General features: G+C 38.3%; 1 protein-coding gene across 1 annotated transcript in view; it reads left to right on the top strand.

Annotated features, from left to right (window-relative positions):
• LOC133530512 (protein transport protein Sec24C) overlaps nucleotides 1-21,441 on the top strand; it is a 35,044-nt gene that overhangs the window by 10,482 nt on the left and 3,121 nt on the right. The window contains exons 7-19 of the mRNA XM_061868435.1: nucleotides 1,704-1,789; nucleotides 2,654-2,843; nucleotides 3,464-3,573; nucleotides 3,807-3,920; nucleotides 4,755-4,844; nucleotides 5,287-5,472; nucleotides 5,872-6,019; nucleotides 6,993-7,153; nucleotides 8,467-8,635; nucleotides 12,041-12,253; nucleotides 13,353-13,547; nucleotides 15,529-15,714; nucleotides 16,704-16,897. Of these exons, the coding sequence (XP_061724419.1) occupies nucleotides 1,704-1,789; nucleotides 2,654-2,843; nucleotides 3,464-3,573; nucleotides 3,807-3,920; nucleotides 4,755-4,844; nucleotides 5,287-5,472; nucleotides 5,872-6,019; nucleotides 6,993-7,153; nucleotides 8,467-8,635; nucleotides 12,041-12,253; nucleotides 13,353-13,547; nucleotides 15,529-15,714; nucleotides 16,704-16,897 (2,042 nt within the window). The remainder of the gene's footprint in view (nucleotides 1-1,703; nucleotides 1,790-2,653; nucleotides 2,844-3,463; nucleotides 3,574-3,806; nucleotides 3,921-4,754; nucleotides 4,845-5,286; nucleotides 5,473-5,871; nucleotides 6,020-6,992; nucleotides 7,154-8,466; nucleotides 8,636-12,040; nucleotides 12,254-13,352; nucleotides 13,548-15,528; nucleotides 15,715-16,703; nucleotides 16,898-21,441) is intronic.

The raw sequence follows: 21,441 nt of genomic DNA, 5'->3' as shown, positions 1-21,441 counted from the left end.
TATGTTGTATTTTTTTTTATTTACTAATATCTGGTAGGTATTAGGACAACCGGAAAGTTACATTTATACATTGTGTACATTGTATTATATTTAATTATATGAAGTAGGTACTTGAACTAAAACAATTTAAAACAATTTACGTTTAAGTATCATTTTGAGACTAGACAATGAAGTGTGAAAAGGATCAATATCAAGTAGGTACCAGTGGCGGATCGTTCAAAGAACTCGATTCCCACCGGCTTGTCTAAACTTCAGCCCGTTGAGTACTTTTACGATCGGTTCATGGAGAAAAGGAAAGCAAAATTAGCTCCGGGTTCCCTACGAATGTTTGTGACGCGCCGCCACTGGTAGGTACTTATTATAATAACTAGGGACTCGTCTGAAAAAAGTGTGCCGAGAGTAAATCTTGCGGGCAAAGCTGATATAAAATAGAGATCTAGTATTATTGACTTTAGTACATGTACTACACAAGCATGATATCACCCATAAGAATTATACAACTTCTTCTTTAAGTGCCTTCTCCATCCCGGAGGTTGGCGACCTTATGTCTATATGCCATTCTATCTGAAGTCATGCGAATTAGTTTCTCTGTACTGCCCACGTCCAACCAGTCTCTTATGTTCCTTGTCCATGATATTCTCCTTCTCCCACGTCCTCGTTCCCTTCATTCTTCCCTTCAATAATTAATTTTAATAAGTCATATTTTGAGTTTCTATATATATGTCCGAAATATGTAGCTTTCCTTTCTTTAATAGTTACGACTTCCACCTTTTTCTTCATTAATAACATGACTCTACACTTATACAACTAGCCAGTGAATTAGTCAACGTATCAGATTGATGCCATATGTTGGGGAGTAGCGACTCCAGGTTCTAGAGTCTTGGGAGAGTTCTGTCACTTGACAGGTCCCGTCTGCCCCTGACTTGCATTTTCCAGCTGCCTAGAGTGGAATCGGGAGAGTTGTTGAGGGTAGTTGTAGAAACAACTGGCGAGTGCTTAAGGGCCTCTATTCCTTGCCTTTGCACTGGCTTTGGCCTTGAGTAATCGGCCAATTTAAGGGGCCCCACTGATTACCAGTTCGCCGGACGATATCGGCCTGTCAGTTGCTCGTGATTGGACGCTTTTGCGAAAAGGCGGGTCCACACAGAGCGAGCATACGCGCGAGGCAATTTCCTCGCGCACAAAACGGCCAGTGTGGACGTGCCTCGGCCGAGGCGGCGCGCTCGGGCGCGGAAAACTACGCACTGAATCAGATTAGGACATGAAACAATCATCATCCTTCTTCCTTCTTCGCGTTGTCCCGGCACTTTGCCACGGCTCATAGGAGCCTGGGGTCCGCTTGACAACGAATTCCAAGATTTTACGAAAGCGACTGCCATCTGACCTTCCAACCCAGAGGGTAAACTAGACCTTGTTGGGATTAGTCCGGTTTCCTCACAATGATTTCCTTCACCGAAAAGCGACTGGTAAGTTCCGAAAAACTCATTGGTATGATTGGTACGAACCGGGGTTTGAACCCGCGACCTCCGGATTGCAAGTACCACCGCTAGTTACCACTCGCTACGCCAAACAAGCTGAAACAAACAACCATTTCTAAGAAATAAACATTTGTATTTGTTTGTATTTGTACTCTCGGCCGTCTATATCTATCTGGCCTGCAACCCTTCGTTTCCCGGCCTCTATAGTAATGTACTATTTCTCAGGTCCGCGATTCATTAGGAGCTCGATGTACAACGTACCAGTGACCGCTGATCTGTTGAAACAAACCGCCATGCCGTTCTGTCTTGTGGTGAGTATTCCTAATACATATATATTTCTCATAGTGTAGAGTTTTAGATTAATTTATAAACTTTACAAAGATCGGCGCAGGCATTTTAAAATAAAATAACAGCTCTGACCGTTCAACTTAGAGGACAAATTATTATTTTTTATTTAATGTGCCTGTACGGTCACGTCTGAAAATATCGATACGACGAAAGTGCCAAAAATACGTGTACACGACTTTTTTGCCTATATACTAAGGTAGTGTATACATATTTTTGGCATATTTTTCGTATCGATATTTTTAAACGTGACTGTACAGCCAAAGAATTTGATTTCTGTGTCACTTCGTACTGCGTCAGCGTCACAGAATATTCAATGTGAAATTCTCTAGAAACCTCTTATTTTATGTAGGTACGACGTGGCATAGAAAAAAATATTCCTTGACCATACAGTTATTAACTTATTAATAATATTATAAATATGTACTATTTATCGTTCATTATAAATTAAGCTTAAGCTAAACTAAACTAACAAATTACTCAAAGAGGCCCCCGCGAGTTGTTCCCGGCGCAAAGGTGCCCATCACACTTGCTGCGTTACCGCGTTGAATAAATATTAAAAAATAATAATATAAAACACACTCGCTGCGTTACCGCGTTGAATAAATATTAAAAAATAATAATATAAAACACACTCGCTGCGTTACCGCGTTGAATAAATATTAAAAAATAATTATTAATATTTTAAATATTATAATTTATTTATTGTTAAACTTATGTTCAATATGTCAAATTGATATCGTATCGCCTCCCCCCTCTACCGAACCTCGCGTGAGTTGGGCAAGAGCCCAAAGATAGGTCGAAACTATTTAATGATTGTTTTTGTCCAGATATCTCCCATGGCGGAAACGTTCGAGCAGGAGCGGCCGCCGCCCCTGCTGGACTTCGCCGCGCTGACGGGCAGCCCGGCGCTGGGCCCGGTGCGCTGCGCGCGCTGCAAGGCCTACATGTGCCCCAACATGAAGTTCGTCGACGCCGGGAGGCACTTCAAGTGCGCCTTCTGCAAGGCTACCACTGAAGGTTCGTTCGCAGCTACTGATAATTAACGCGAAATGGCACAGTTGCAACAGACTGGTAAAGTTGCTTCATCTGGGAAAAGTTGCATCATTATGTGCAAAGTTTCATCATATAGAACGACTGCTTCATATGGGCAAAGTTGCATCATTATGTGCAAAGTTTCATCATATAGACCAACTGCTTCATATGGGCAAAGTTGCATCATTATGTGCAAAGTTTCATCATATAGACCGACTGCTTCATATGGGCAAAGTTGCACGGGGCTTACATGTGCCCAAACATGAAGTTCATTGACGCCGGGAGGCACTTCAAGTGCGTCTTCTGCAAGGTTACCTCTGAAGGTTGGTTATTGGGTACTAATAAATAGTGGCTCTGTTTAGACTTGGACAAAGTTGCACTATGTGAGCAAAGTTGCGTCATGTGGACAAAATTACACTTTGTTCATCTATGTTATTTACAAATATTATGATATTCGTGCTTCATGAATTTTCAAACCACAGTATAGGAAATTTACGATATCGATTTGCCTACCTATTCAATTTCTGTATTTAATTGTAAATACTGCAAATACAACGTTCGATATATTTGCAACAAAATGGTAATATACCTGTGATTGTCCACAGTACCCATGGAGTACACACAGTACATAAACAGCATGCAGCAGTACGGACATCTGCCCGCAGAAATGGCGCTCGGTGCCTACGAGATCGTCGCTACTAAAGAGTATTGTCGAGTACGTACAAAATTCATACAATGCTTAAAATCGCATTTATGTATCAAATTTATGACCTACCTTTCTAGCATTTTCAGAAGTAACGACGATCCAGTAAGATGTTTTTTCATGCCCATAAGTTTTTTTTAATATACAGATGAAATCTTTAGAACCAAAATATTTTTGAAAGATATTGTGTGTCTAACGTTTATAAAAAGTTACCGGTTTGAAATAACGTTATCGTTTTATTACAGAATAACACGCTTCCCAACCCGCCCGCCATAGTGTTTCTAATCGACGTGTCCTACAACTCTATCAAGAGCGGCCTTGTCCACACTATCTGCGAGAACATACAGGAGATTATTGAGGTACTGTTGTTACAATGTTTACTGTGCCTTCGTATTTTCGTAACTCTTTAGTGAAATTTGAACGTTTTTATGACTTATTAGGACAAAATATAATTTAATAATATTAAAATAAATTAATATTTCTTTATATTATTTTATGCTTTCTAGTTTAAATATTTTTTTAGTTTAGTTTAGGTTTACTAACAATTATTATATCATCATTACCTATGGATGATAATGTATTATATATCGACTCGGCAGAAAATCAAAATACAATTCTAGATTTACTTAGACCCCTAGGAGTTTAGGGGTTACCACTTCACAATGTATATTGTTTTGAATAATAATAAAAAAAACACATTGAGTGCCGGGAAACCGCTCGGCGGGTTTTCTCTTCTCTGTTCGTAGTCGCGTAGTAGTTTCTAGAAAGCGGAAAAACGATGGGATCGGCTACGAGCGTAGCATTACGAAAACGTTGGCAGTGAATGTGTTCATAAAAAAAGTATTATTAACCCTTTACTGCATTCGTAGCCATATATGGCAGTTGACAGCTATTAAAGTTTAAATTTAAACAAATAATTTTATATGACATACACTAAAGTAAGTAAGTAAGTATATATGTCTAATAAAATAAAAAATCAATCAACCTTGATAAATGTTCAATACTAATAAGTTAATTATATTAATAAGTGGTGAACGGTGTTGGTCACACATACTGTAAACACTGTTTAAAATACTTTATATTTAAGCCTTTCTTGTAGTGACTGTTTGTTTACCTAAAAAAAAAAAAAAAAAAATACATTTTCAAACATCATACGGAGTATTAACGCTTTTAATGGCTTGTACTTTTCACAGGCGATACCCAAAGACGAGCAAACAGGCAAAAGCTGGACCCGCGTCGGCTTCATCACCTACAGTTCCACCGTCCACTTCTACAACATCAAGGTAAGCTGACTGGTAACTTTGCCCGTTATTATTGACAACATTGCCATAAGTAGGTAACTTTACCCACCTGTTGCAACCGGATTATTTATTTTATTTAAAATTGATACAAGTTACAGTGCGCGACTATAACACCAAAGCTTTATTGGTTGTATATGAAACATGTGTAAAATCTTAGTCGAGTTTGATAATACAGATGACGTTTTATGGCTATGGATATGTTTTGTGTTAACTGAATTGCCAAACGTTAACTTTTGATGACCATAGTTAGTATGGAGAACAGAGAGAGAAAGTACGGAGCCTTACATCTCCATTTGTCTAATTTGAAACAAATACATCTTAGAATTTTATATTGTATTGACACTTTTGCCAAATACAGAATTCTCTTTCTAATTTCTCAAAGAATTTCGGACTCATAAATGACAATAACCATTTTTATTTCCAGGGCTCCCTAGCACAACCCCAAATGCTGTCCGTAGGCGACGTGGCGGACATGTTCGTGCCCCTATTGGAAGGGTTCCTAGTGACGCCGGAGGAAAGTGGGGTGGTGCTACAATCACTGTTACAGCAGCTGCCTAATATGTTTGGCGACAACAAGGAGACAGAAACAATATTGCTACCGGCCGTGCAGGTGTGTTATTTACTTATAAGTGTTTTAGTGTTTCACCTTTGCCCATTATGTCGCATGTGCGTGTGCCCGACGTGCCCACGTACTTACGGTACTAAAATCCCGTCTGGCGGTCTCATCGGGAAGCGATGCTGGCTTTTATTAGCTTTTTGATTCCAATCTTACGTACTATTCTGTAGGCGAACTACATAGCGCTAAACGCAGCTTTGTCAAGCGCCGTCAGCTCATCTGTTCTCATTCCTCAGGACTTTGCCCACCTACTTTATATTTTGGCAATTTTACCCATTCATGTCAACTTTGCCTAATCTTAAAATCTGCTTATTTTCTGTAGACGGGCTATAAGACTCGTGTTCCATACAACTTTTTGCAACTTTACCCAATCTCAATTTCTCTTTTCTGCAGGCGGGTTACGAAGCGCTAAAAGCGGCAGATACATCAGGTCAATTGCTCGTGTTTCACACAACTTTGCCCTCCTACAACGCGCCGGGCAAACTTATCAACAGAGAGGATAGGAAACTACTCGGCACGGATAAGGAGAAACAGATTACTTGTAAGTATATGTTCATTGTGAATAAACGATTTCATTCACTCATTCATTCATTAACTTATCCTAACCTAATTTGCAGTTAAATGCAACGTTTTAAATTTCATAAGATGGTTTTCACAGTTACTTTCAGTAAAAGATCGACCAGCCCTTAACGCATTTTTTATATCCTCACACCCTAGAACCTAAATGGTCATCTACTGTGCGGTTTTAGAGGGATTTCCTCCCGCGGACGCTCCGGCTATGGAATAAGCTCCCTGCCGAGGTTTTCCCGAGGGGCTACAGTATGGGGTTCTTCAAAAAAGGAGTGTACAGGTTTTTAAGGGTCGGCAACGCGCATGTAACACTACAGCTGCAGGCGTCGATAGGCTACGGTGACTGCTTACCATTAGGCGGGCCGGATGCTTGTTTGCTACTGACGTGGTATAAAAAATACAGTGACGTGCCAAGGTCAATATTATGGTACCATCGAGCTGATCTGATGATGGAGATAAGAGGCTGCCATAAGAACTCTGTGATAAAACAACGCGACCTAATTGTGTTCGGGGTTTTTAGAATTGTCTTGATGAGTATTAGTTAATCGAGTAGCGATCGAGTTAGATTTGTTTCTTTGTTCTTTGAGCGAATTCACAAGGGCCAAGCTGTATGTATTGTGTTACTGTAGTTTGTAATACTTAATCTATTTACTGTATACCTATGTAATTATTTTATTTTGTGTGTCAAATTCCATACTGTCGAATTAGAATATCCTGTAACGATGGTTGTGTGTATGTAATAAAAAAAAAAAAATAGTTGCCTGTGGAAAGAAAAGTACAGTCCGCGATAAAAGCTTGTACCAAAAATGTAATTTTTGCCAAAAACTTGTAATAACTAACTAACTTTACTTAACTTTAACTTAACTTTGTAACTTGTAATAAACTTGTAACTTGTAAATAGTAAATTTTAACATTTATCTCTTAACATACTTTTATATTTCCAGCCCCGCAAACGACAGCATACAACGAGCTAGGCCAGCTGTGCTCGCAAGCCGGCGTGGCGGTAGAACTGTTCGTATGCAACAACGCGTACGTCGACTGCGCTACCATTGGACAACTCTCGAGGTTGACCGGTGGAGAGCTACACAAGTACACCTACTTCCAGGTTAGTGTTCTTTGTGTGTAGATAATATTGAGCGCTTCGCCTGCTTAGAGACTTTTACCACGAGCTAGACCACCTGTGCTTGCAAGCCGGCGTGGCGGTGGAACTGTTCGTATGAAACAACGCGTACGTGGATTGTGCCACCATCGGCCAGCTGTTCAGGCTCACGGGCGGGGAACTTCACACGTACACTTATTTCCAGGTCAATAAACAAGAACAGTTTTGAATGATTCCCGGTTAGTTTCACTAGACTTAAATCGAATCGGATGAGGGTAGACCGAGCGCGGTCTACACAACTTTGACACCCGCCCGCTATCTCCAGTTACCCGTGAACAAGATGCATGTAACTGCGTCGAAATATCCGGAGCCCAAAAATATACCGCATAAATATAACGCAAAAAAGACGGACGTCATGCCATATGGCATTCTCCAGCAGCTTTTTTTTTATATGAACACCTTCTGAGAACCGCTATCGGAAGCACCTTCGGATAGTTTTAGCTATAATAAAAAAATTATAGGACATTATTACACAAATTGACTAAGTCCCACAGTAAGCTCAATAAGCCTTGTGTTGAGGGTACTTAGACAACGATATGTATAATATATAAATATTTATAAATACTTAAATACATAGAAAACATCCATGACTCAGGAACAAATATCCATGCTCATCACACGAATAAATGCCCTTATCAGGATTTGAACCCGGGACCATCGGCTTCGTAGGCAGGGTCACTACCCACTAGGCCATACCGGTCGTCAAGCTATGTCGGATGATATTTTTTTTGTGTGCGTGCATGTGTAGCAATATGTTTCTAGTAGTATGCGTGATCTAAAACGACCTAAAGGGATAGACTTTTCTATCTTTTAGTATTGTTTGTCCTTGTCTATTTTAGGATCCTACATCCGATATCTGACCGGAAAATGTGAAAACGCTCGTAGTGTGAAATGCCAACGTCAAATTTGAGTATCCTATTTAGGCGGTAAAATAGCAGCTACAGGCAATATTTTGAATCTTCTCCGAGACCACGGGGACAGCGCCGTCCTCGAAACGTCGGAGGTAAATTTAAAACTTAATACGCGATTAATCGAAACGTCGGAGGTAAATTTAAAACTTAATACGCGATTAATCGAAACGTCGGAGGTAAATTTAAAACTTAATACGCGATTAATCGAAACGTCGGAGGTAAATTTAAAACTTAATACGCGATTAATCGAAACGTCGGAGGTAAATTTAAAACTTAATGCGCGATTAAGTCCCGTTTTTGTTAGTTAATATTTTATGTATTTTATTTTAATAATGGTTTTGTCGACAGGCGGACTTGGACGGGCCCAGGCTAGTGTCGGACGTGGTCCGCGCGGTGTCGCGGCCGACGGCGCACGACGCCGTGATGCGCGTGCGCACGTCCACGGGGGTGCGCGCCACCGACTTTTATGGACATTTCTTTATGTCTAATACTACTGATGTCGAGTTAGCGGCTATTGGTAAGTCCCTATAATTTATTTTTATATTAAGTACATATCAAAGAGAATTTGAAATAGAGGTGTATTGTCAAAGAAAACTTTGTAGCGACGTAAATTTACTGGGGTGCCGTTCAATTTTAATACAAACTTTTAGCATAATTTCATTTAACTACTATTGAAACTCATAATAAACATTATGTATAAAAACAAAACATATAAAGTTGTTAGTCATACTAATTTAATGACAGAATGCTCTATCATCATAAAAACATTCTTCATAACAATCCTTAGGAATAATTTTACTTGTTATAACATACATTTCGTATAATAATTAAAATATAGTACTAAATTTTAACGAATGGTGACATAGTGTTCTATGATAAATATACTTGGCGTCAATCAAACTATTAAATTATACAACAATCTACCTATTCAACTTTAAAGCTGGTCGCCGTTAGGTACGACGACGAGCGAAGCGAGGAGGAGTGTTAGGTAGAACTGCGACCATATGGGGAGAACCATATGTCTTGGAAATTGTATTTTTGCTTGTTCATTTTCACTAGGCGTTTATATGAAGTTTATCTGAATCCTTTAGGAACCACAAAGGTTCCAACTCACACTGGCCGCTGCTTTGCGGTAAAATATATGTCGACAGACGTAAAGTACGGATGTAGGTAAGTTTGACGCTTAGAAAAATCGATTATGTTCCATGCAAATATAATGTTTTATGTTTTTTTATTAATTAGTAATTCAGTGTTGTTAAACTTTCAGCAAACTCAATCAAATAAAGTTTATGAACGATTTCCCGTGGTTTGATTGTGAAACCACACCTTCAACATTATGCTGTTGGTTTTCATGAATAAAAAACGTTCTGAGTATAAAATAGTATACAGAGTGAACATTATACTGGTTGCCTGTTATGCAAATACATTACTATGCTACTAAACTATAATTACTTTCGAAATTATGCAATTCTTTTATATTGTATTTGTTTTTATACCAAATCATAATTTCTGCATATCAAAATTATGCAATTCAAATTATGAAAAATGAAATTTCGCAAATTGTTATTATTAAAAACATTACACACCCAAATTTACTGCCATCTTTCGACACATAATTAAATTTTTTAGAACGCCATTTGACTTTAATCCTTATTCTTTATCTGATACAAGAAAATTTGTTAATTATCGTTTTATTCGCCTCATAAAATTCTGGAGATAATTAAATGTGGGTTTTTCGGGAATTTTACCAAATTTAGTTTTTCCTGTTTTATTCAAAAAAATTAAATACGTCATACACAATGCCACTGATGAGTGATGACAGTGTCAATATATGAAATGCTAGAAACTAACACATTACAAGTGCAACCTTAACCTTCCTGTTTAAATTCCCAATTAAATAGGAATAGGTATAGCACGCTTTTTGCAGATGACATTTCTATACTATTGCCATGCGCTACTACTTTAGAAGCTCAGAATAAATTACAGTCAACCTTAAATACAATTACTAATTGGTTGCAATCCCACAACCTACAGCTCAACATAAATAAAACTAAAATTATCCAATTTAAACCACATCAAAAATCATAATTGCCAATAGACTTTAAATATAATAATTCAAAATTAGATAACGTGAGCTCTGCCACACTATTAGGAATAGAATTAGACTCAAATATGAGCTGGAAAGACCATATTCTAAAATTGTCAAAAAAAATATCGTCTTTTATATACGCCCTTCAGCATCTAAAGCGAGTTACAGACCTACAGACATCCCTTGCGGCATATTACGCATATGCGTATTCGCGAATATCGTATGGCCTGGTCCTTTGGGGAAATAGCTGCGATATTGAAAAAATATTTATTCTGCAAAAAAAGTGCATCAGAATTCTAGTAAACATTGATCAAATGGAGTCGTGTAAACCTTATTTTATTAAACATGAAATACTGACCGTTGCGTCTATGTACATATTCGAATCATGTAAATTCGTTAGGAAACATTTAAACTTATATTCATTCAAAGATACAACTCAAATCAAAAGAAATAATCGCAACATAAATCAACTAAAAGTGCCTTTTTCAAAATTAAAACTTGTCACAAGTAGCCCACATTATATGACTATGAAAATCTACAACCACCTCCCAAACTCTATCAAAGATCTGGACAATGTAGGTCAATTTAAAAAACACCTGAAGCTGTTTTTAATTCATGGATGTTTTTATAATCTTAATGAATATTTTGATAAAGTCAGTAAATGAAAATATTACCGTGCTTCGTTTATATAAGGAAATAATGTTATAATACAATCAAATGATCATGCGTGAATGTATGTGTAATATTATTTTAATGATGTGCGAAATAATTGTAATTTAATTACCTACTGTAGCCCTCTTATATTGCTGTGCCCGTACAGGGTGTCACATGTATACCTATATGTTCCATTCCATCCATGCTTGTAATGTGATATGCAATAAACTATTCTATTCTATTCTATTCTATTCTAGGTATTCTATATATTTGTTATACTATTACTTCTATTTTTTTTTCTTTTATAATTTTATTGATTTTCCTCTAGTCTATTGTACTCAGTGCTATATTTGTCTACCATTCTTCATCAACTCTCATCTACTCAAAGGTTAATTGGAAGAACTCCCTTAAAGGGATAAGTTCGCCTTTGTACTGCTTATCCTGTGCCATATTTATATTTTGTCTTTTGTACAATAAAGAGTTTATACATACATACATAAATTCATACAATTGGAAAACTACCGAAGTTTAATCAAAACTTGTTCTTCCGGCTTTATCCGTTTCTTCGGAAGTCTTGTAACTGAAATTTGCATTGTTTTTTTCAAAAGAAACTTGAAAAAAAACGAGCCATTTGGAAATTTTCCCGTATTTTTCCGGGTTTTTTCAACGCTAATCCTCGTACATCTCTAGTGGAAACGCAGCCTTGAAATTTGACAGATACAGTTCATAATTAGACATTTAAACTGTTTTTACAAGCTTTTATTTACTTTCACCTGACCGTTGTCTGTTTGTAATCAAATCTTGCAAGTTAAATTTGATCCACTTCCCGGTTTCCGATGAAGCTGAAAATTTGCATACATATGTAAGTCGGGTGACAATGCAATATTATGGTGTCATCGAGCTGATCTGATGATGGAGACAAGAGGTGGACATAGGAACTCTGTGATAAAACAACGCAACCTAATTGTGTTTGGGGTTTTTAGAATTTGCTCGATGAGTATTAGTTGCCTGTAGAAAGAAAAGTACAGTCAGCGATAAAAGCTTGTCCCAAAAATGAAATTTTTACCAAAACCTTATTCATTTACGTTATTGTAACTGGCAATGAATAAGGTCAGAATTTCAAAGTTTTGACATCATTTTCCTACAGTTCATTCAACAAAACTCGTTGTTTTTTTTCAGACGCAGACAAAGCAATCGGCGTAGAAATAAAACATGACGACAAGCTAACAGGCGAAGACGGTGTATATATACAGGCTGCTCTACTTTACACACACCGCAGCGGGCAGAGGAGATTACGAGTGCTCAATCTGGCGTTAGGAGCGGCGCCGCAGCTGGCAGATGTTTATCGGAGCATGGAGCTTGATACGACGCTCAACTTCCTTACTAAACAAGGTAGATATCTGGTTTTGTAAATGCCTGTCCCTCACAACTCTTTAAGTTAGAAAGAGACAGACTATGGGAGTAGGAGTGCTGAATCTGGCGTTAGGAGCGGCGCCGTAGCTGGCAGATGTTTATCGGAGCATGGAGCTTGATACGAAATACGGTGACATTTCAAGCATTCGTCCGCCATATTGTCATTTTTGACAGGTTAGGCATCGAAGGCACAGACCTATTCGGCATTCAGCCACGATTGAAAATTGTGTTAAAAATATTTTAAACGGCTGTTAAATTAATCAAATTAAATATTTTTAAACATAAACAGAAATATTAAATTATAAATGTTATAGGGAGTTATAGCTTTATTTCATAATCCATAACTCCCGTGGGAACAATATCTATATGCCTTTGTCCTTCAGTAGACCTGCATGAAATAAGACCTTTTTCTAACAAGTGTGATGAAAAAAATCTTAAATTAGAAAAAACTTGATTATATATATTATCATTTAACCATCATATTGTTTATATATTTTTTAGCTGCAGGTATGAAGTTTAATATCTGACTTTATTTGGCAAACTTTATAACATGTCGAACTCAATTATGAACTACATATAGTAGTAGTCCATTGTACATACTAATATTTGTCACTAACACATATCAGTGTCGTTATCTGACTGAAAATATGTTTCGTCCCTAACTAGTGGGGTGACACTCCTCCTTTCGGCTTTTCCCGGCTCGATTCGGCTCAGCATTGCTCCGAGCAATTATTAGGGTTAATACAACTTAACGTCCCTACATATATGAATACGACCACAGATAAGATAATGACTTAAATTTTGACAACCCAAAATGTCATGTCATGTGACAAAACATTAGGAAGGGACAGCATAATTCGTCCCTGAATCGCTGTCAAACTTCGGTTTTGTACGAAGTGTCATTTTCATGTCATGAAAGTGAAGGAAGCGAAAGAGGTATGTCAGGATCGTAGCAAGTGGAAATCCGTGGTCTCTGCCTACCCCTTCGGGAAATAGGCGTGATTATATGTATGTATGTCATTTCTGTATGATAATACTATTATTTATTCTGTGCCCTGACCATGAATATTTTTTTCAGCCGTGTGGGCGCTGCGGGAACACACCCCGCGCCAGATCCGCGAGGGCCTGGCGGCGCGCTGCGCCAAGTCGCTGGCGGCCTACCGGCGCCACTGCGCCTCGCCCTCCAGCGCCGGCCAGCTCGTGCTGCCCGAGAGCATGAAGCTGCTGCCGCTCTACACTAGCTGTGTCCTGCGATCGGACGCGCTAGGGGCTGGTAAGAATCACAAAAAAAGTAGAAATTTTTCCCCACAGTATAATGCCATACGACGTAATAAATTTGAAATATCCGTGGTAAACCTCACTAAAGCTGTAAGCTGCGATTGGACGCTCTAAGAACAGGTAATATTTAGAAAAATGTCCCCAGACTATAATGCCATACGGTATTACCTTGGAAGTAATCCTTCCGTCAAAGACCCTCGCGGTCTACAGGACGCAGCGCGTCCGTCCATTGCGGGTCAACTGATGCTCCCATAGAGCATGGAGCTGCTGTCGCTTTATACTAGCTGTGTTCTACGATCAGACGCGCTAGGGGCTGGTAAGAGTCACAAAAAAGCAGAAAATTTTCTCCACAGTATAATGCCATACGACTTAATAACATTGAAATATCCGTGATAAAACTTCCTTAGTACCTCATTAAAATTATTTACTACGCTGTAAGCTGCGATCGGGCGCTCTAAGAGCAGGTAATATTTAGAATAATGTCCCCAGACTATAATGCCGTACGCTGTATTACCTTGGAAGTGATCGAGGTAAACCTTCCGTCAAAAACCCTCGCGGTCTACAGGACGCAGCGCGTCCGTCCATTGCAGGTCAACTGGTGCTCCCGAGAGCATGAAGCTGCTGTCGTTTTGTACTAGCTGTGTTCTACGATCGGACGCGCTAGGAGCTGGTAATGTTTAGAAAAATGTCCCCAGACTATAACACCATACGACATAATACCTTGTAACTAACCAAGGTAAACCTTCCCCCCGTCAAAGTCTCTCGTCTACAGGATGCACTGTGCCGTTGCGCTTAATGTTTCCATACAAACATTGTGTCTTTCTGTATGTTCAAAATAACCATGTTCGAAAAAAATATGGCCGCTGATATCATCGGGACAGCAATACTAATATGTATAAAATTAGCAACATGCGCGTCATGCGCCACCTATCGGCAAATTGGCTAACTAACTTGCGCAACCTGTATGTATGTTGGCTGGTTGAGCTCTTTCAAATGATACCCCACTTGATCTAGTCACTAGACTTTTAAATTTTGCCCCCTCTTCATATTGAGCATTTTCCATAATTAATTAAAAAAAATCTTCAATGTGTCTGGGTTACCGTTGTTCATAACTATTCCACATTTCAAATCGATAGCTTAAGTGGGTCTCGAGATATTTAGGAATGTGACAGACAGACGGACGGACGCACTAGTCGCGCCCTTTTGTACCTTTTTGGTACGGAACTCTAAAAATACGTACACCACGCAGAAATAACAGAGCGTTCAGTAGAAATGCCCAGTTCTTTTCGACTTCCAAAGCCCTGTGCACACCGGATGCGTGTGCGTAGACGCGCACGTGGGCGTTGTAATATACAGATCCTTATGAGAGACGGCGCACCGCTTGCGTGACGTGCGCCTGCAAAGGTCCAACAATTGAAACGCACATGTCCACATCTACGCACTGTGCTATGCTCTGACCTTAATTATTATGCCAATAGGGTTGTTTCCACCTACAAATCTTAGGGCAGAATTGTATCCCAATAAATTCTTTTGGATTATAAGAACATGTTAAACTACTTTTAGGGGATCTGTAATGACCATATTTTTGTAAATATTGAATTTAAAATATCTTTTGGCACACGTCACGTGACCAAACTCGAAACGTCTTTGAAGATTTTGATGACGTCACAACTCGCGGATTGACACTTGACAGTTAGGCGATAGACAACAAATGACAAATGTCGTTTGACAGCTCGTATCTTCTACGTGTGTATGTAGTTATGTGTCAAACCGTAAACTGTGCCGTCACTCAATTTTCAAAGAGCGTTTTGGGCGCGAAAGCATCCGTCAAAATATATTTTGTTCATTTAACATATTTAAAGCCGTTTTTAGTATAAAGTTGAATTTTAGGGCAACTTTTAGTTAATATAGAACGTAATACGAGCGTTTCAAAAAATTGGAAACAACCCTATTCGTAATCTGTACACTTTTGTCAGGCACCGATATAACGTGCGACGACAAATCGTGCGCGATATACCGCGCGCTGACCGCCGACGTGTCCACGTCCGTGGTGTACACGTACCCGCGCCTGCTGCCGCTGCACCGCCTGGCGGACGAGCCGGCGCTCGCGCCGCTCAGGGCCTCCATGGACAAGATGAATGACCAAGGGGTTTATCTATTAGGTAAGAAACTAAAAACCAAACTCACGAATTAAATCGTGGCTAAACTAAATAATCGGACAGACAGACGGACATGACGAATCTATAAGGGTTCCGTTTTTTGCCATTTGGCTACGGAACCCTAAAAAGTGTCTTCTTGGAAAGATGTTTTATGATTATAGCGAGTTTTTTGAAATTCCACTTGTGATGTAATAATTTATTTATTTAAACTTTATTGCACAAACAAAGAAAAATGTACAAATGGCGGACTTAATGCCAAAAGGTATTCTCTACCAGTCAACCATTGGGTCAAACAGAGACATATATGTTGGTGCAGAAGATATAATTTAATGCATATTAGAGCTTGGCATTGCTATTGTGTTGATTATATTCCCATTGTTAGTAATGATTCATATACTGATAACTATAATAATTAATAAGGTATATATATATATATATATATGCACACTACGTAAAACCGATGTAACAATTGTTACCAATAAAGTTTTTCAATTTGTAGTTTGCACTATGACGACAACGTGTCGTCAGTGGAGCTGTCGTCGATTTTTTACTGCGGAATGAAGCTTGTGTTTAAAATTATGACGGGAAAATGTTTTTTGGTATCCCAATCCCTAAAAAGTGACAAAGCTTTGTTGATACCCATTTTTAATCGTATTACACTCAACCAAAGAATGGCATCAATATTTTTCAGGTTCAAAATTAAGTGGACTATATGCCGTTAGCGTGTGGGTATTGACACTACATTGGTTCTGTATTATTAGCCGCATAATTAAAAAAATGGACCAAGTGCAAGTCGAACTCGCGCCCCAATGTTTCCTTACTTAACAATTTTTTTTTTTCCGTCCAACTCTTGCTGGACTGTAGACTTCTTATAGGTTTTTTCTGTATGTAATCTGTGTATAGGTTAGTACACACAGTGTCCTAGATGTCATAGCACTAAATAACGACAACGTGTCGTCAACGGCACTAACTTTATTAACTTGTTTTTTTAGAAAACGGCGTCCACATGCTAATCTGGGTCGGGTCTCAAGCCCCGCTCGACTTCGTACGAGACGTGTTCGACGCGGCGTCCCCTCAACAGATCGACACGCGTGTATGCACTTTACCTGAATTGGACAATCCGCTCAGCGTGGCTGTGCGAGGCGTATTAGAAGATGCGACCAGATCAAGAAGAAAGGCTATGAGGGTAAGCCACATAGTTGATAGACCTTATCGTAACGCTATAAGGTTGAAATTGTTAGATAACTGTGTCGATACTAGCGTGTGTTCTGCTAAGAGTTGCTGTCGGTGGCATTTTGGACGGAGGGAGACGGGGATAAGTTCACACATTTACCCCTTTATTTGTAAACGTCTACTAAAGTTACGATGCCGCTAATAACCGTTTGTCCCTTTCCGACGTATTGGTATGATGGAAAGAGACAAACGATTATTAGCGGCATCGTAACTTTAGTAGACGTTTATGAATAAGGGGGTTATAATATACATAAGCATCACACGACTGACCATTGGCAGGCCTTCGGTGTAATAAGACTTAAAATTGTGTGACTATGTGTCATTGATCTTGTCTCAACTGGACAACCCACTGATAGAGACGTCCTGGAAGATGCGAATAGAGCGAGACGGAGGGAGATGAGGGTAAGATAATGTAAGATTTGGATGAAAGAAGCGTTTTGCGTCAATTTGCTCGCTGATTGGACGAACAGTCGGATAAACGGGACACTTCATGAGACTAGCTCAGGACTGAGATAAGTTGCGTAAATGAAGACACAGTATTAGACGGATTTTGCAGTATGTTAAAAATGTAAAGCCTGACCAGTAATATATGATCACGCGCCATATTGCGGAATTTAATTGGAACTAAATTTTTCATACTAAATTGAACTGTCCTATACATGAGAATAACAACACCCTCTGGTCAGGCTTTACCTTAATTTTATTTATGATTTGAACATATTTATTGATGTTTTTAACATAGTATAGGGCACTTGCTTTTCGTCATATAAAACTGTACAATATTTTACTAACAAAGTCCATAATTAAACAATGAAAAATTCATTAAAACTATTAGCAAGCAAACGTTAGGTTGGGTAAGATATTATTTTATACCACGTTGGTGACAAACAAGCATACGGCCCGCCTGATCGTAAGCAGTCTCCGTAGCCGACACATTCGCGTTGCCGACCTCAACACTCCTCGTTGAGCTCTGGCAACCTTACTCACCGGCAGGAACACAACACTATGAGTAGGGTCTAGTGTTATTTGGCTGCGGTTTTCTGTAAGGTGGAGGTACTTCCCCAGTTGGGCTGTGCTCTAGATCTGGAATGGAATCCGTTGCACGGCTTATCTACTTAGCATCTTAGCATGTCGCATGTCCGCACGCCTAAAGTATTGCGCGGTGCGCCATATCTTGTTCCCTTTTTACCTAGCTTTACGCTCTTACGGCCTGTTTTTACATTGATTAGTGTTAAGTGCGAGTATTTACATTTGCTACTTAAGAAAGAAGTATACCACATATTCGACAAACAAAAAGAGAAAACGTTTTTCCACTTCTAAATATTTTCCATTCTCTATGATTTTTTTAAGATAAGATAAAATTTATTGTTTAACCGTGTACAAAGATCTTGACAATAATACAATTAAGAATCAACGGTTTATCCATCACGGACGTACAACATAATTATAACTAACCTATAACTAAATAACAAAATTAATACATGCATGCACTATTATCATAATCGTCAAACTCTTTCATGCTGTAGAAAACTCTACTGAGAAGCCATTTTTTTAAAATAGTTTTAAAGTTTTTACTCTCTACAGACTTTATTTCAACAGACAACTTGTTAAAAACTTTTATAAAATGTTAGTGACACAATGAAAAAGTAGGTTTATAGGTTTTCCTTATTTTTCAAAATTTGTAATTTTAATAAATTTAGAATATATTATGCTGAAGCGATCGACATCAAAACCAAAGTGATTATTAAGACTTAGTTAATGAAAAGTGTTTTCTCCCGAAATATAAATTTTATAGAAAAAGTACCGTTATTAGGAGGGTCTTTATAACAGTTATACCCGCAACCAACATCTCCTATGATTCCTTTTCTTCCTCTTTTTCTTTTGAATTGCTTTAAGCAAGATAAAAGAAACGCAAGCCACGGTAGTAATTACGTGAACATTACGTTGAACAGCTGACTGAGTGACGACATCTTGCCGAGCATATTGGCTCGGATGAGGCACACGTGCTGAGGCAAAAGTTGCACTAGCATGCGGCCGTGCGAGGTCGGCCGTTTGCCGCGCGAAGAAATTTGGTCCCGAGGATGCTCGCTCTGTGTGGACCAGTCTATTTTGTTAGGATCTCAAAGCTATTCTTTGACGACCGGTCTGGCCTAGTGGGAGTGACCCTGCCTATGAAGCCGATGGTCCCGGGTTCAAATCCTGGTAAGGGCATTTACCCGTGTGATGAGCATGGATATTTGTTCCTGAGTCATGGGTGTTTTCTATGTATTTAAGTATTTATAAATATTTATATATTATATATATCGTTGTCTAAGTACCCTCAACACAAGCCTTATTGAGCTTACTGTGGGACTTAGTCAATTTGTGTAATAATGTCTTATAATATTTATTTTATTCTTCCCTCTTAAATATAATCAATGTATAAACCAGCCTTTAAGCTCTATAGCACACCTAATTAGTTTCTCGCATCAGCTGGAGATCGTTCACCAGTACGATAAGCGGGAAGCGCTGTTCCGTCGTCAACTGGCCGAGGACCGAGGGCTGGACGGCTCCGCGTCGTACTTGGAGCTGCTTATGGAGACTCATCGGCGTGTGAAAGACCTCATGTAGATAGTATGTCGCGTTTTGGGAGGGTCCATTTTTGGTTGCATACAAGTTTAAATCATATCTTTGATAGGCATAACAACTTGTGTCATAATCATCATTGCGCATACAAATGAAGTCATATTATATTGTGTCATAAATTTTTTGCCGTAATATTTGATAATGATGACATACATATCAGTTATCATATATTTTTTTGTGCATACCTAACTGAACCTAACCTAAAATTTTATGCGAATAAATTTATGCTTATAAAAATTATGACATAACTCATTTATGACTAAAACCCAGTTATGCTCAGGAATATTTCTGAAAAAAGAATTTTATGACTTGCAATTTTATGCATAAAGTGTTATGACAATTAAAAATATGACAAAAGTTTTTATGCGACCAGAGGGAGTCCCGTTTTAGGATGCTTCTAGAAGTATTAAAACAGTTTAAATAGTTTTTCTTGCACAATGGATTTAGCGCCAATCACGACACGTTGTCGTTTCGCCTCAACGAAGCATTTTCTATATATAATATTGTTCGTGTCTTAACTTAATGGAAAATTGCATACATTTTGGTGTCTCAAATTGGGATTTCGCGCTTATTTCACCTAGAATGAGGAGCTCTTCAAACTAGCCAATTTTTTTTTAATTCTGAGGGTACAAAAACGGCTCATCTGAAAAAAAAAAAACTGATAATACTTCTACAAGCTTCTGTTTTTTGGGCTTTACAAGGGAGCGGTTACACCAGCGTGTGAGTTGAAAGGGGGTGGAATATTTAATGGTGGAGGGAGTGGAATAGCCTTTAGAACAAGTTCACAAAAACAACAATTATGGTTGAGTATGGTGGCGGAAGTGGCAGAAGTTGAGGTCTTGTTGACTTTTGGACGCCAAGAACGCCTGTCGTCGTTACTTGTCATGCCCACAGCGCCACGAACGACTATCGTCGTGAGTAGACATGCCTACAGCGCCATGAACTTGTATCATGGTTATATTAAACATTTTGTTCCATGACTTTTATGCTTATAAGCTTTGCTGGTTTTTTAGGTTTTTCTGTTGTTTTCGCTTTTACAGGTTTTCTGAAATCGACTGTATTTTTTTTGATAGTTCTATATTTTCACAATTTGTTTGTCTCTAGTGGATTTTTTCTGTATTTTGTATAATCGCAACGTGTTAGAAATTACAAACATAACTGACTTTGTTTTGTATTTTCTGCTATTTGATTTGTGTCAACATATTTAACACCAACATGTGCATTACCTCAAATTATCATTCATTTAACTTTGTTTTGTTATATGAAACAAATATACATATTGCAATATCTACATCGTATGAAACACCAGGGCTTCTTTAACAAAGTTTAGGTTTTTCTGCTCACGAGCGTTATCGATTCTACTAAGAGGAAAAAATATTACAATTTATACCTAATATTTTGATTTACATTACGTTACATACTGCACATGGAAAAATAGCGTTAATGCATTAGAAAAAATTGGGAATTTATTTTCTTCTAGTATAATCTAGCGTTCGTGATTCTGAGCAGGAAAAACCTAAATTTCACGAAACACGAAATGTGAAAAGCCCTTTAGCCTCGTAAGGCTTACGGTCCTATCAGTAATATTGATTACATCAATTAAATTTAGAACAATTTCAATTGTAACAGAGTTGTATTTGTTGAAACGAAATTCAACCATTTTTAGTGGACAATTAATTTCCATTTTTTTAATGCGGTGGGTATAGAAAATGAGCACGCATAGAGTGCTCACTCCATACATAGATAACCCATTTGAAATAAGTTTTAAGCGAGCTTTGCGAAAACTTACTTGTAATAAGACTTAAGCTTAATTAATATTCAAAATTTAGTTTAAATTTAGTTTAGTTAGTAAGATTTTCGGTTACTATGTAT

This window comes from Cydia pomonella, chromosome 23 (assembly GCF_033807575.1).
Source record: "Cydia pomonella isolate Wapato2018A chromosome 23, ilCydPomo1, whole genome shotgun sequence".
In the NCBI taxonomy this organism is placed as follows: Eukaryota; Metazoa; Arthropoda; class Insecta; order Lepidoptera; family Tortricidae; genus Cydia; species Cydia pomonella.
The sequence above is the reverse complement of the archived record's forward strand: the minus strand, read 5'-3'. Positions and strand labels throughout refer to the sequence as shown.